General features: G+C 42.2%; 1 protein-coding gene across 1 annotated transcript in view; it reads left to right on the forward strand.

Moving 5' to 3' along the window:
- Positions 1 to 15,642, forward strand: part of VPS8 (VPS8, CORVET complex subunit) — an 89,109-nt gene that overhangs the window by 41,620 nt on the left and 31,847 nt on the right. The window contains exons 26-34 of the mRNA XM_019473567.1: positions 1,744 to 1,863; positions 2,464 to 2,535; positions 5,180 to 5,299; positions 6,498 to 6,554; positions 6,968 to 7,050; positions 8,403 to 8,487; positions 9,536 to 9,634; positions 13,269 to 13,358; positions 13,818 to 13,864. Coding sequence (XP_019329112.1) covers positions 1,744 to 1,863; positions 2,464 to 2,535; positions 5,180 to 5,299; positions 6,498 to 6,554; positions 6,968 to 7,050; positions 8,403 to 8,487; positions 9,536 to 9,634; positions 13,269 to 13,358; positions 13,818 to 13,864 — 773 coding nt within the window. The remainder of the gene's footprint in view (positions 1 to 1,743; positions 1,864 to 2,463; positions 2,536 to 5,179; positions 5,300 to 6,497; positions 6,555 to 6,967; positions 7,051 to 8,402; positions 8,488 to 9,535; positions 9,635 to 13,268; positions 13,359 to 13,817; positions 13,865 to 15,642) is intronic.

A 15,642-nucleotide genomic window follows, 5' to 3' on the forward strand; every position in this document is an offset into this window, starting at 1 on the left:
ATAAAACTCTTTCCTGAGTTTCTGGCCTGTTTTACTGCAAACATTTTTTTGGGGGTCTCTAGCATTTCACTTTATTTTTGGGTTTCAGTAAGAGGAAGTGCTTTCTGTTTTGCATTTTCTCTTTGCGGTACAATGGAACAGATATTTTTTGGTTGTTGGGTGGGATTTTTTTGGTGGTTTTTTGTTTTATTTTGGTTTTTTTGTGCTAATCCAGAGCTTGTAGCTATATGTATGTGGTAGCTCTGGGTTACTGTAAACCCTTTTCTCACAGGGTGTGGAGCTTGTAGATATGTATGTGGTAGCTCTGGGTTACTGTAAACCCTTTTCTCACAGGGTGTGCAACAGTCTGTTCCCCTTTGCTGGATCAAGCACTAGGCTGTTGCTCTCTCCCATGGTCCTTATATCGTTGTCCCCTGCACACACTAGAGCTGGCACAGCAACAGACTGTGGCTCGAGGTCTGAGGGGAAGTGATAGCCCCTAATCCAGAGCTTGTAGCTATATGTATGTGGTAGCTCTGGGTTACTGTAAACCCTTTTCTCACAGGGTGTGCAAACCAGTCTGTTCCCCTTTGCTGGATCAAGCACTAGGCTGTTGCTCTCTCCCATGGTCCTTATCAAGTTGTCCCCTGCACACACTAGAGCTGGCACAGCAACAGACTGTGGCTCGAGGTCTGAGGGGAAGTGATAGCCCAGCCAGCAGCAGTAGCTCTGGGGAGGAGCCGTCAACCTCTCCTTTTTATGACCTCTGAGAGTGTTTCTGAGCGCTTGGCTTAAGTAACACCTTTCTGTCTGGATACTTAAATCCACTCTAGCTACAGTCTGGGGTTTTTTGTTTTGTTTTCTTAAGAGTTCCCAGCTGGCAGGTGGGTATCAGGTTCAAGGAGGCCACAGGGAAGGTTGTGGGTCTGAAAGTCAAGCTGCTAACTCCTCCTGGCTTCACTGCCACTGTGGTAACAGGAAAATTAACTCTGAATAGGAGTAAATGAGAGAACGTGGCATTTCCTGAGGATGGCTGGGCGAGTGTATCGCCTGTCAGTTCTCCATGGGATCCCAGTGTGTATCTTAATACGTACTCATGAGTGCTAGCCAGTCTGCAGCAGTCTGCTCTCTTTCTGCCGGTAGTCAGATCTGTTGTGAGCGTGTTTGAGACACCTGGAGCTGTCACTGCCCTGTTGGTTCCATAGGAGGGTCTGGACACCCCTGTCAGTGGTTCAATAAAGGGAGTTGCCTTAATTTTGGAAGACATGGTCAAATTTCAGGAACCAGAAAGTCAGTGGAAGAGATAGAGTTGAATAGCACCTAAGTCAGTCTTTGCAGCGCCAAAAGCTTTGTGCCTCAAAGTGAGGGGGCAGATTGACTGGCTCTTCCCAAGGGAACTGCTGACAAGGAGAGGACCTGTGGCCTGGATAAGGAGGAGTTGCACAGCTTCTCAGGAGAGCTGCCAGGAAGGGGAGGGAGTTCTCTAATTTCACATGCTTCAGTCTGCAAGTATAAGCCTTAATTTTTGCTTGATCTTAAATTTTGATTGATCTTAAATTGGTTGGCGAGTCTAAGGAGAGGGAATTTTTTTCCTGCTAACAAGCAGCAGAAAACATCATTCAAGTAAGAACACTGATGGACTCCTAAGGTGCTTTAAAGCTTAAGTGCAAAGCAGGTAACGATGCTGCTTTCCCATGTGCTTGTGCTATCAGTTATCTGAAATCCATAGGAAATCTGCTGTGTGTGTTTGAATTTTCATTGCAGGTCTTTGAATTTCTCATCCGGCTGCATTCAACTGAGGGATCTGTTGATGAAGAGGTCTACCCTTATGTTCGTACCTTGCTGCACTTTGATACTCGGGAATTCCTTAATGTTCTTGCTCTGGTAAGAGATTGTTGATCTCCTCCAAGAGAAAAATGCAACACCAGTTCTTCCATCATCTATGTCATGTTTGCATGATCTGCAAGATTCCTGTTAAAAAGTTCATGCTTTGGCTAAACCAGTAGTTACTGGCTTGATGCAGGAACAGTTTTGATGTGTGTTCTATAAGATATCAGAGGAGATCATAGTAGTCCTTTATGTCCTTAAATATAAATTGATGAACATGACATTATACAGTGAAGACTCTGGTAACAGAGGCCACCTTTAAAGCACAGGTAAAACAAGAATAATGTATTTGTAAAGAGTATTTTAGTATCTACATCTTTCTCCTGCATAAAGATTCATCTTTCTTCCTTTCCAAATTTCTTGAATTTCTTCTGTCTATTTGGACCTGTTACTTTTACCTGAATAAGTAAGAACCATTTTGGTAGTTACAGAAGAGCAAATTGTATCTTGGAACCTGCTGCTTAGGTGATATGCACAGAAAGGACTTAAAAGCATTGACAGCTTTGTGATGTGTCTGCTTCTTTGTGTTTGCTTGTATTTCTGGGGTTGGCAGTGGAGAGCATTCTTCTCAAGGTGTCAGTGTTTTGCCTCATGCAGACTTTTGAAGACTTTAAGAATGACAAGCAAGCTGTGGAATATCAACAGAGAATTGTGGACATACTTCTGAAAGTGAGTGTGCCTAAAAATTAACCTCTGTGTTTACATCTGACTGATTGTATACAACACTGTGCAGTAAAGCCTGTAATTTGAATGAGGTGTTTCCAGTCCTGTCCTGGATGACACCTCTGAGAAGGTGGTGGGCTGGAGCGTGGATTCATCTCAGCCAAGGCTGTCGGTTGGATGTTCGGAAGTGATGCTTCATGCACATTAAGTATGGTGACAGAGAGGTCTCCTTTGCTGTCTGTGATTTCACCTGGGTTGTACTTTGTTGTCAAATTTCTCCTCTCTGCACTGTTAAGTTTCTTTTTATCTGCTTCTCATTGATTCCACTCCCTGATTCCTTCTGAGGAGGAAAAAAGGTCCCAGGAATCCTGTGGTTGGCAGGGTGCCAACGCTCTTCTGATAAAACCCTGCTCCCTGTATCTGTAAATGCTGTGTTTGGGATGTAACATACCCAGGAATGACAGGCCTATCTTTAGTAAATGGGAGAGAAGAGGAATGTCAGAGTTATCAGCCTGGTGCTCTAGAAATCACTTGTCATTTGCAGACCGTGTTCCTTAACAATGAATGTTCTCATTAAAAGCTATCACTGCCAAATGCCGTTTGCTTTCCCCTTCAAAGCTGTCAGCATTAATAATGAGTAACTCCACTTGGAAGCTGTTTATGTATAAACATATCATAAGCAGTGTTTCCCTGTCACTGTCATCATTGATAGATGAGAGCAAGGGCAGCAGTGAGTGAATTCAGTGACAGCGCTGCTGCAGTAGGCTGTGTTGGAGGGTCTGAGATAATGTCACCGTGAGGGAACTTTTGTGAGCCTGCCTGGATGTTGCTGTTAGGATGTTAAGTCAGCCCTGTGCTGTGTTAGACTATGCTTTTTTGTGTCTTTAGCTGCCATCAGCAGGAGGTGGCACGCTGCAGCTGTGCTCTGGAGCTACTGTGGGATGTGTTCCTGTGGCACAGCGTAGGCTGGATCAAGCTGTTTACAGCCCTACTCTGTGCTGCTGGCCACATAGCAAATGTCCACCACAACAGAATTCAACCCTGCTCTTGGAGGGGAAAAGGAGGGTAATTGTGAGAAGTGCTGCAGGATTAAATGCATCTGCAGGCAAACAATTTGGTGTTATGAAAACTGTCAGTCCCTTGGTCTGGAATCTGCTCTCCTTTTGGATTAAAAAAAAAAAACAAACTTGGAACTTTTTATTTAAATTTATCATTGGCAAAAAAAACCCACTTAGGAAATAGCTGCACTTTTAAAATAGTTTGGTCAACGTAGATGTTCTGCTAATGCTGATCTAAACTTGGACAAATATATTGTCTTTTAGAAAGTCCACGTGGTTAGCCTGCGGCCTCTATAAGGTTGCTCTGTTTCAGAGGCACAGTATTTTCAACTTCACATGGACTGATGAGGACCCAGTTTGTGAAAAACAAAGCTAAAATGAATAAAACACTCCTATTGTTTTAGTGAGCCATATTTTTAATGCTATTAGCTAATGCCATCTGACTAGGCTCCTGTATGAAATAGCCTTTTTAAACAGAAAATGAAGATTAAAAAAGAATGATAGCATTAGCTGATATTTCAAGCAGAGCTCTACTTGATTCGTTAATGTGTCTTACCTGTCTGCCTCCGCTTGTGTAAGATAACCATTAGCATCTCATGGGGATCTGGAACTCCGGGTCGCTTTAAGAAATCAATTCTATCTCCCAAGCTTAGACTGAATGAGGTTATAAACTGTGAGGTGCTCTGTGTCTAGGCTTTGCTAGAGCAATTCTTAGACATTAGCTGAGAGAGTTGTTCAGGTGATGGATTTCCTCCCAACTAAACCCACTGCTCTTAGCGGGGGACTCTCCAAACAGGGGCATTTCACTTTCCCTTAATGTTTAGGATTTTTTTAGAAGCGTGAGACACCAAGTCAGGACACATCATGCTCGTTTTTTATATGCCAGACAAGCACTTCTCAGGTTTCAAATCCCTTTTGTAGTGACTCTTAGGTATTCCAGTTTTCTGTAATTTCAAGTCAAGTCAGCACAGCCACAAGTTTCTCAAAATATTCGTAGACTAACAGCTAATTTAATGCGAGAAAAGAAACTTTTCCCAAAACCTACCATTGTTTCTTAGTCATTTGATCAGTTCTGCATACCACAATTGAAGTGGTGAGTGCCTGGGGCTTGAAGTCATATGTATTTTTTTCTCCTATAATTATTAATTTTATCTCTTTTCCTCATGTGACAACATTTCTCTGCTCAGAAGCTCTGTTACACGTCCAGTGATCAGCACAGACTACAGAGATGGAGATAAACGTGGGTTTGGAGCCCCCTCACACCTGAAAATCAGGGACATGCAAGAATACTTACCTTGAGTATATGGCAGAGAGGTTGAGCCTCTTCAGCTTTAGGACAGAGGTGATTTAGCAAGGACACATCCACTGTCTGTGTCTTCAGGTGACACAGTTAAATGCCATGGAAGGTGGCTTATCTTTTGACCTTCAGGATGGACTAGCACCAGGAGATTGTGTAGATGTCTGGGGTAGGAGGAGACATGATGGCTGTAGAGGGATTTCTTGTTGCAGTGTCCTGATTGCTTTCCTAAAGGCAGTTGCAGAATCAATCACTTGTGTTTTTATTTTTCTCTTTTCTCTCTAATGCTTCTCAGGTCATGGTAGAGAATTCTGACTTTACCCCATCGCAGGTTGGCTGTCTCTTTACCTTCCTTGCCCGTCAGCTCGCCAAGCCCAACAATACATTGTTTGTGAACAGGACGCTTTTTGACCAGGCAAGTATTTCTTTGTGAGGGGTGGAAAAATTCCAAACAGGGTGCAGCACCACAGAAGGTGTGGCTAGTGCTGTGGACTGAAGCAATTCTGGAAGGACTGTTGCATTATAAAACAGGTAGCATCTGGGACTTTGTTGTGGTTTCAAAGAAGCAGAGTAGGAGAGACCACAGAAGCACAGTCAGCTCCATATTTCAGCTTGCCTGCTGGAATTGTGTGAGAAATAGGGTCAGGTCCTAGGAGATGGAACAGCCTCTGCTCCTCTCCATGGAATGGCAGATTCCTGTGGTCACTAGTGTGTCAGGAGAGGGAAAGCAAAGACCCATAAGGGCTGGAACCAAGCTGTTTATCTTTAAGCCCCAGTGAGCATTTTGGTGGCTCTGTTGTCACTTGTTATGTGTATGAAGATGCCAAGATAGGGAGATAAAGGATGCCAACTAAAATGACGCTAGCGAGCTCATAGAGCTTGTATACATAGCTGGTAATTTCTAGTTTGCCATCCTTCTCTGCTGTTTGAAATAGGCTGATATGCACCAATGCATGCCTAAAGCTTGCATGGGTTAAGTTTATATCCCAGTCTAAGTCCCAGAAATTCCTGGGACTGAGGTGGCGTCTTCAATGGCTACAGCAGTTGTGCTTTGATGATGATATGGGTATATGAACACTAATAAAAAACGGGTTAGAAAATATATGTCCTTTGTCATAATTTAAGACCAAAGAAGTCTGTGGAGGCTATGTGGATTTGTATTAAACATTGTAATTGCAGATATATTAAATTTTATGAATTACATGATTTCCTGTTTTTCTGGCAGAGATGGCACAGTCCAGGAGAGAAGTTGAAAGGGTCAGCGTAGTGGTTCCAGCTGTTTGGTGTGTGGTCCAAGGCAGGGTCATGGGGTCCCCTGAGTTCTTCTATATTCCCTGGGTTTCCCAAAGTTTGGTTCTAGATCCTGGTTGCAGAGTCATGGGTTTCCCTCGCTGGAGTCTTTCAGCAGTTCTTGGTTACTCCAGTATTCTTAAGTCTCCTTAGTTATAGGACCAAGTAGAGAATACCTCACGGATGAATAGTACATTCAAATTGCACTGTTGTGTTCTGATTTGCTGTTGCCATTATTGGTGCTCACAATCTGCTTGTTAGATTTATGCTAACAGCTACACTAACTAGGCTTAACTCATGCTAACCTCTACATCCTTGCACAGGTCCTTGAATTTCTGTGCAGTCCGGATGATGACTCCCGCCATTCGGAGAGGCAACAGGTAACAGCCTTCAAGGGAACATTTCTTTAAGCACCAGGTATGACCAGACTGTAGAGCAAAGTTCAGCCTCATTGGGAAGTTATGCTGGCTGAAGGTCATATGCTAAAGCAGTCACCTAGCGTAGGAATGGTGGCCAGCGCGGAAGAATTGGGCAGTGCTGTACACAGCAGGAGTGAAGGAGGATCCTACCCCAGTATTGCCCTCAGGAAAGGTTTGACAGCAGTAAGAACAGAGGCAGGAAAAGTTCTGGATAAGCACGTGACCTTCATAGTTAATGGACGACCAATTAAAAAAATCTGTAAAATAAGTCCTGTGTTAATACAACGTTTAATGGAGCAGGAACTGTACTTTTGAATGGCACTGGCTGTCCAGCTACTACTGCAACTTAAACAACTGGCCTTCAATATCTGCAGGTCCTTTTGGAATTGCTCCAGGCAGGAGGGATCGTACAGTTTGAAGAGAACCGTCTTATCCAAATGGCAGAAAAAGCAGAATTGTAAGTTGCCATGTGCAATATATAAATACTGCATTTAAATCTCCTCCAAAGGTTTTTTCCTCCACATTTCTTGTTCCTACTTTGCAGCTGTGTTTGCGATTATTTTCCCTATGCATTCACATATGCTTCATTTAATATGTTCTTATTTAGTCCCAGTTTTTCTATCTTATCTCTATGGGGTGTTCTTACAGAAAGCATCGTTAAGATAAGAGGGGGTAGAGCTGTGGAAACCCTTCAGAATGAAACCCTGTGGGGCTTGATGAGTTTTGGCACTTCCTATCCTAGAGCCCAGGCTTTGTTTAAAGGTATAGTTGTATATTTGAATGCTCTACCACTGACAGATGGAGATGACTCGTTCGGGTGAGACCCACAGGTGGATTTAAAAGCACGAAGGGGTCTGAAGCCACCCCCATGGTACTCATTTTAGAATTGAGTAGGAGAGACAAACACAGTGTCTGGAAAGGCTAAAAATTTCCACCATCTCCTTTAGATGCTTTACACTTCCAGAAAGAGTCTGTCATGCCTGAACAGAGTCAGCCAGGGCGGGGCATCTTCATCAAAGTCTTGAATTTGGATGTTATGTGAATTAATCCACCATACTACAAAGGACCAGAGGGATAGAAGTGCAGTGGTGGGGTATGCCATGCCTGTTTTTCTGCGTGTCCTAGAAGGATTTACTCAACCAAATTTTTCAGACTCAAGAAATGCAATTTTTCTCCTTGCTTCAGAGAGTTTGACAGCCAGAACCACCAGCTCAGCCACTTCCATCAGAGCTAAAAGACCTATAGTGTAATGTTATTTAGCAGACTTTTCATTTGTTTTGCCTCAGTTGCATCTGTTTTTATCTAAAGTCTCAAAATATTAAAGGTGTTTATTAAAATCTGAAGGTAGGAAGCTGTGTCATAACACATTATTGAGTCATGTTCAGTATATTTCTTCAAATTAGTATTGTGGATCAGCCTGGTTTAGAGCTGAGTGTGTTACGGAAGTAAGGAGGATGATCTATGAACAGCAGAACCTGTGAAACCTGATTTCTTTAAGGATTTTCGTCCTCTGTCCCTTGCCTCTCACCTTAGTAACTCTGGTTTTCTCTGTTCTGTATGATAACTTCCCAAAAAGAGGGAGGTTGATAGGCCTGTGGCTGATACTAAATGGCATATGTAAACTGGAGCCACCCAACCTGTGTGCTGAAAACCTTAATGTAGGATACTTCCAAATGCTTTTTGTAAAACATGCTGTATTTTCTTCTGAGTGCTGCCAAACTGTGCTAGATCTGAGCTACCTACTTCTATTCTGCTGACTCAGCTGAGTGGGTGTGTTTTTCCTAATGTGGAAAGTATTTTTCATTTTAGCTATCAGATTTGCGAGTTCATGTATGAACGAGAGCTTCGCTATGACAAAATAATTGGCTGTTACTTGCGTGATCCAGTGAGAAAGGTGAGTAAAACTGGTGCTTCTGGCCTTTCTTCTTCATAGCAGTGCAGCCTGTCCTGCCTGTCCTGCTGGCCGGAGTGTGAATGGGCACAACAGCCCTGCTCTTCTGTCATACTTCTCTATCTTAAAAAGTATCCTCCTTTTACAGTTGAATTTTCTTAGTTATAGTCAGGCTTTTTGTGTTTGTGTGTGTGTTGGAGAGGAGTTGATTTTTTTTAAAGCTTCAGAGTTTTTAATTTCTTTTTAAATTTAAACAATGCTAATACATAAAACCTGAGTGCAAGGTGGGATTTATTGCAAATGTTACTAACTGCAATACTTCTTTGTTTCTGCCATCAGTCCCCTCTTTTCTCCCCCTGGATGGAGTCTCTCTGCCCTTACTATCTCTTTGCAATTACCTTCTGCATGTGCATAAGTTGCATATCTGCCACAGTTTTTTGAGGTATTCTCTTCCCTACCACCAGCAGAAGTTGGGAGGAGCATCTGGCAAATTTGATCTCACCAGCTCCTTATGAAACCACTGTGCTGAAAGTTGTGTGGGTGAAGGAGTCAGAAGAGATAGGTTGTGATAGTGAGACAGTCAAAAACTATGGTACAGGAGAGCATCTGAGCTGAGGACAGTGCAGGAGAACGTGGGGGAGAGGCTAATGTTGAAAAGGAATTCAGGAATATGCTGGGAAAACTGACCTACCTTCTGGTAGAGCATTCTTTTCTCTGCTTATGCTCCTAGCTAAAGAGTGATGTCCTGTCCTTTTTCCCTGTGAGCAAGAGGGGGACATTTCTAATAGTGGAAGAATAATTCTCTTTGACCTCAGTGCTTAACATATTTAGCATCAATTCTGTTCCCCTTGGCTTTTTTTTCCTGGCAGTTCTTCAGGAACTATTTAGGGACATATAATCTCGCCTGCAGATAACTTATCCTGACTTGCTAAGAGAGGACTAGCCCTGAGGTCATCCTAAGACTGTTTGAAATGCTCTCCCTTAGCAAAATCTAATGCTGTTAGTGGCGCTGCAGAACATACGATACCATTTATGGGTTTATGCCTTACAGGAAGAAGTTTTCAACTATATTCACAATATCCTGTCCATGCCTGGCTACAGTGCTGAAGAAAAGCAGTTGGTGTGGCAGAAAGCTTTGGAACATATAGAGGTACAGTGTATCCTAAACCCATGGTACCTGAGCTACTGCTAACTCCTGTTGGATAGGCCGAGTGCTGTTCTGTAAGCAGAAATGACACAGTTTCGAATCAGAACTGTTTAGGAAGCTCTGACTTTAAGGTTTTGTGGTCTCATATATTAATACAAGTGCATCTCTCAGATTCAGGCTGGCCTCCTTGGTTTGCTGGTTTCAAGTATTGCTGTCTGGATAATGGGACCTTATCAGGGGATGATGGCTAGTGAGTGCTGTGTAGCAGGCAACGGAAACATTAGCAAGTCTTTCATCTCTTGAGCTTGCAGCAGCAGCAAGGTCAGGACATTGACATCACTGACCTCACAGTCTGGTATCACATTCCTCGTCTTACAATGGTAATAGCATTCAACCTTGGTACCCTGGCACTTCTAACCTGTGGGAAGATGGGGTCATGACTTCTACTGTATGATACGGACTGTTGCTAGACTTCTCTAGCTAATAACTTTTCCCATCTCTGCAATCTCTCTTTGCTTCAGGGGATGGAGATAGATGTGTCTGAAATAATTGTCCAGTCAGTAGATATGGGGAATCCATAATATCTCTAGTTCCTACAAGGTGGTGTCAGTCCCCTCCAGGGTGATCTGGAGATAAGCCAGGAAAATAACTCTGTCTATAAAACAAGCAGCCATGCACTTGCCTAGACTACTTTAGCAGAAAACAGCCACAGAAGTCTGTGTCCTGTGAGGTGGACAAAAAAGTACTAGGTACATTTGAAAGATACAGAATACTTTCAGTCCCTACTAGCATCTGCAAGTAGTGCGTGACTAATGAGAAAATGGACCAAGAGGGAAAATGATTTGAAAGACAATAAACAACGAAATGCTGTGAATCCAGCTGTATGACATGCAGCTCACTGAGCTCACGCCCACTCTCCAGATGCACTTTCAGAGCCTATGGGAATTGTTGGTGGTGATGGTTGTGCTGTGGCTGAGCGGGCCTGGCTCATTACTGCCTTATCAGAGCCACTGTGGTTCCACACTGGACTTTCCAAGTTGAGCAAACTGCTGTCTACTTTGCTGCTTCCTTGTGTCTGCTTCATTCTTCCCCTACTGCATCCCTTGTCTCTGCTTGTATTGGTATATACAGCCCAAATTGTTTGGCATTATGAGTGAGTCAGCCTCCCTCTATAAGCCCTATTTTGTGACTTTATCAAATCACAGGTATTTGCTTGGTCAAATCCTTGCTGGGTCTCTTCAGCCTGAGGCCTTTACAATTGCTGTTCCATGCTTGGGTGTCTCAGGATAAATCAGAAATGTCCTGGGTTGCCCTTCCTGATGTTTCTCACTGTGTTGTACTGGTTTTGATAAGCTTGTTGTAGGCTAAGACTGCCAGCTTTTCGTATTGAGTCGTTTGTTTATGTTTTCTCAGTCTGGTGGAGCCACTTCTTGATTATTGTACAGCATCAGAAGTGCCCAGTGGCCAACTTGTCAGAACTGCATACTTTTCTGAAGTTGGCAAACAACAGAAAAAAACTCCTCTCAACTTGTCCATGGCCATCCTTAAAAACAGTGCTTCTTGCACGGTTCCACCAGCCTTGCAGGTAACTGCTGGCTGCTTTTACCTGTGCTTTTTGCAGCTTCCTCCAAAAAGCTGCTGGGCAGATTATCAGTTCTGTAGGTCACCTTTCTTGGGTGCTGTCATTGAGATCAACTCCCTCTTCCCTTTCGGCATCTCTTTTCCCAGCATTGGTGAACAATATACACAATTTCATGTGGCTTAAGAGCTTATTGGCTGCTATGGGTTTTTGGGTTTTTTTCGTTGTATTAATCCTGCTCTCAGACATTCAGAAGACTTAAAATAGTAAATAACATTTTACTAGGATGACACTGTGATTTCAGGTCTTTGTACAACTGTCCTTTCATCTGCTTAGGTATGAAAGTAGCAAACCAGCCTCTTCAGTTGAAACTAGCAGTGTCTAGAGAGGCTTTCCTGGTGATCGTATTACAGAAAGTGGGGTTTGTGATCAGTGCCACTTCTTATTTTCGCCATCATCCTACATACCTGTTGTTCCTTGATGTTTATCTTGAAAATAAAGCCTAAGGCTTCTCTTCAATCATAGTTCTGTTTGTGGTGGTCACTTTCTGTCCTCAGACCCACGTGCCTTGTGTCAGTACTGTCTCCTCAAGGGCTGTCTACCTAAGAAGTACCATGTTTGCAAATCGCTCAAACCTGGGAGAGGATGAAAACCCAAGCCCAAAACCTTTTGCTTGGGTGTAAGCTACGAAGGTCACACTGATCCAAGAGCTGCAGTCAGTTACAGGGAGGCTGGGCCATCTCCCTCTAGCCAGTCAGTCCTATCTTCAGCAGTCCTGAAGACTCCCAGGGAGGGTTTTTCCAGAGAGAGAAACAAATGAAGGCAGTCACACTACATCCTTTCTGCATTCCTCTGCACTCCTGTGGTTAAGATCTTCTGGGTCCTTTGGATTGCCTGGGCTTGTGAGATGAAGGTGTCGTGCTCCTGGGTGCTGGGGAAGCAACTAAGAGCTGTGGCTCATGCAGTAAAGCTGTGGGGTCAAACACCGCAGAGCTGCATTATGTACAATATGGTAGGCAAATTTTGCTTTGGAAACCTCACAAAATGCATCCTCTATGATAGCTCTTCTTTAAAGAGCTTGTGGAGTAGTCACATTCTTTCTTGTTACTTCCTTTCTTCCCCTCACCCTGGTCTGTTGCTGACACTGGCTGCATTTGGTGGCTGCTACATCTATCTGGAGACCAAGCTAGTGCTAAGTAACTTTTTCAAGTTTTTTTTTTTTTTCTTCTAGATGTATGTTTATGAAATTTTCCTTTCTTTATCACTGTAACAGTTGTTTAGTAAAGCAATGTTTTCTCCTTTGTAGGCTTAGCAGGGGCTTTTGGGAAGGGTTACCAGGTACCCAATATTGGTTTGAAGCAGTTGCTTTTCATTTGTTTGGAAGCATGGATGCATTTTGAAACATTAGGAGCAAAAAACCTCATGTTCTGGGTTGTGTAAACTTCTATGATATGAAGCCTTTTAGATCAAGGTTGACAGGATGCAAACCCACAGGCATCTTAAAGAATTTTTTCCTTTTATTACAGTAAAGAAATTATTCTGTTTTTTTCAGGCCTGGACAGGTATCAGGTACCGTTAACAGTTACAGGAAACCTGCTTTTAAACCTGTGGTTCAGTTCAAGCCAGTTAAACACTGTTTCCATTTGACTGAGAAATTCCCTAGGGTCAATTGAGGGCTTTGTTTCCTCTCTACTGCTGGTTCCTAGTTGGCACTAGCTGGTCTTGTTGGCAGGGGGTAAAAGGCAGTTGTCAGAAAACCTGATGAAATAATTTCCTTGCCTTAGGACTGAGAATGTGGTCTCACTGGTGTGAAGAGTTTTGCATTCTTACAAGGCCTGTTGGGTAGTAAAATCATCAACTTTCAAAAATGCCTTTTTACAAACTACCCTTTCTTCTAATTTTTTTCAAAATCACTTTTTGTGCAACGGTATTCATTATTTTACAGCTTTCATCTAGGCAAAGATGCAGTTACAATGTGAATGGACTCAGTGAAACGGCATAATTATATTGCCTATGAACTTAAAAGTAATTATTTTTGTTGTGTTTCCCTCTCCGAAGGAGTTGCTGTTGCTGAGCCCATGTAAAGCAGCCGACTTGGTAGCCATTCACTTCAGTGAGCAGATTGAGAGCATCATTACAAACCTCCAGGTGAAGTGTCAAACTTCATTGATGTTGGTGCTTCTTTACAGTGGGGTTGCCATTCTTGTAAGAAATAATTGCTAAGAGTAATAGTAAGTTGTCACTGTGTCATAAATGGAAGAAAAATAGCTTGATAGTTACTCAGCTGCAGGAATTGCTACATGTAAATTATTTGGCCTGTTTGTAGAGTTCTGGCCGTAAAAATGTATGATCTCTGAGGTGCTGGTTGCATCACTTGATAACGCAGTTTTCAGTTTGGAGTTCAGTATGGCTTGCACGCAGAGATCAGACAGAGCTGTTGTCAGTAAACATATCCTCTGAGTATTTACGCAAGACAAATGCCTAAACCAACTTCTTCATCAGGCACCAGCTGTGAACAGTATTTTCTTCAATGGATATAGTTCAGGAACCACTGGTTTATAGCACATTATTTAAAATAGTAATACTCTGTCTCCTTCTGTTGTACAGGACCAGTTTTTACTCTTCCAGTTTCTGAGGAGTCTCCTTGATCCGAGGTATGTAAGAAAATTAGACCATTTGCAAACTACAGCTTGAAAACATGGGTTAAAATAAATTCCTTTGAAACAGTCTACAACCAAGTTTAGGGCTTGGAAAAGGTGACTTGCTCTTCAAACTGCACAAAGTTGAGAAGGATAGCACAGAAATAAGTGTTCTGGGAAGTATCCTTTAGCAGAGCCCATGCCAGCTTCCTAACTGGGAAGTGGTGTGGGTTCCAGTATGTGCAGTGTGATGCCTCCCCCACACTGGTGGGAGTTTGGGCATTGCTGTAACAGCTTCTTTGAGAAGGCTGTGAAATGGTTACCTGTGACTGAAACTGCCATTTCTGTTCTCAGAAATGGCAGTTTCTGTTCTCAACCCACTGATTGATTACTTGACCAAGGTGCCCAAGTTTAACATAAATAGAAAAGCATTTTGGTCTATTGGCATTTTTCATTTCTATCTTATTTCAGAATTGCTGCCGCATTTCATTGCAAACTTCTCTTTAACTACTTGCTTGCTCCATCTGCTCCTGGTCTTTCAGTACTTCAGCACTCAGTGTTCTCTTTCTGTTGAATCAGTTTCAAATGCTACAAGACCTTGATTTTATTTATTTAATTTGTAAGACATTTATATATGCACAGCTCCAATTGCCTTCAAGCGATTATTAATGCAATTTAAGGCAAGATCTTGTTTTGTCAATTAGCTACAAATTAATTGTCTTTATGAGGAGGAGTACTAGGAAAAGGTAATATTATCTAAATTCAAGTGTCAATGTTTCAGTTCTTCTTGAAGTGGAAGAAGAAGCATGCTTTGGAAGCTAGAACCTGGAATTAATCACTTTTTTGGATTTTGTGAGGATGTAAATTAAAAATTAAAAAAAAGACATGTTTTTTTATTTCCTGAGTTTTACAGCCATGTTTGTATGGAAGGTGTGAACCTCCACACCTATTTTGTTTCTTAGAAGTCAACATAAAATCAGCATTTTGCCAAGAAAATATCTTGGTTGGGTTTTACAGGAGAGAAATTAGATTATTTAGTTAATAAATTAATAATTTTAAGAAGAAAATTGAATAGTTAAGCAGAAATGATACCCAGCTGGATGTTAAGTAGGACTTTGTTTATGCTGTGATATCACTTGCAGGAAGTGAGACCAATGAATGTAGTAATTAACCTGGATTTTAATCTCAGGCATAGAGTAGCTTCCATAATCTCTGAGTAATAAACATATCTCATTTAGCTCTACCATAATTAGAGCTAAATACAACCATTTCTCCTGTATTTATCTTCTAATCAAAAGCAACACATGATGTGTTCAAACCAGCAATAGGAAGCAACTTTCTGTATCTGATCTTTCAAAAGATCTCTGCTTTTCCCTCCAAGGCTGGTGTTCAGCAAGGTGCAGTAGGCTACATGGCTTGTCACGTTGTGCCGTGTGTCCCTTAGGAAAGCTTATGAACAGTTCCTTTTCCCTCTCTGTTTCAAAGCCCACTAATTCTCTGCACTGCAGTAAGATGTTCAGCATCCCAAGTAATGGAGATAAACTGTGTACTGACTGGATTGTTGTAGCCAGAATACTCAATAAGCAAAAGATAAGTGGGACAGTTACGCAGAAAAATGAACAAAATAGTACTAAATACTTTGGATTCACATGTGCTAGTGACTGACCGTAAAGCAGGTCTGCAAGCCCAAGGTTTAACCTATTGTTATTAAACTATGTTGTCAGTAAGAAGTGTTCTCTAGAGGTCCTAGATTGCTGGAGGGGCTTTTTTTTTTTTTTTTTTTTAATAACAAT

The sequence above is a fragment of the Aptenodytes forsteri genome, unplaced genomic scaffold (genome assembly GCF_000699145.1).
Source record: "Aptenodytes forsteri isolate BGI_AS27 unplaced genomic scaffold, ASM69914v1 Scaffold679, whole genome shotgun sequence".
Classification (NCBI taxonomy): Eukaryota; Metazoa; Chordata; class Aves; order Sphenisciformes; family Spheniscidae; genus Aptenodytes; species Aptenodytes forsteri.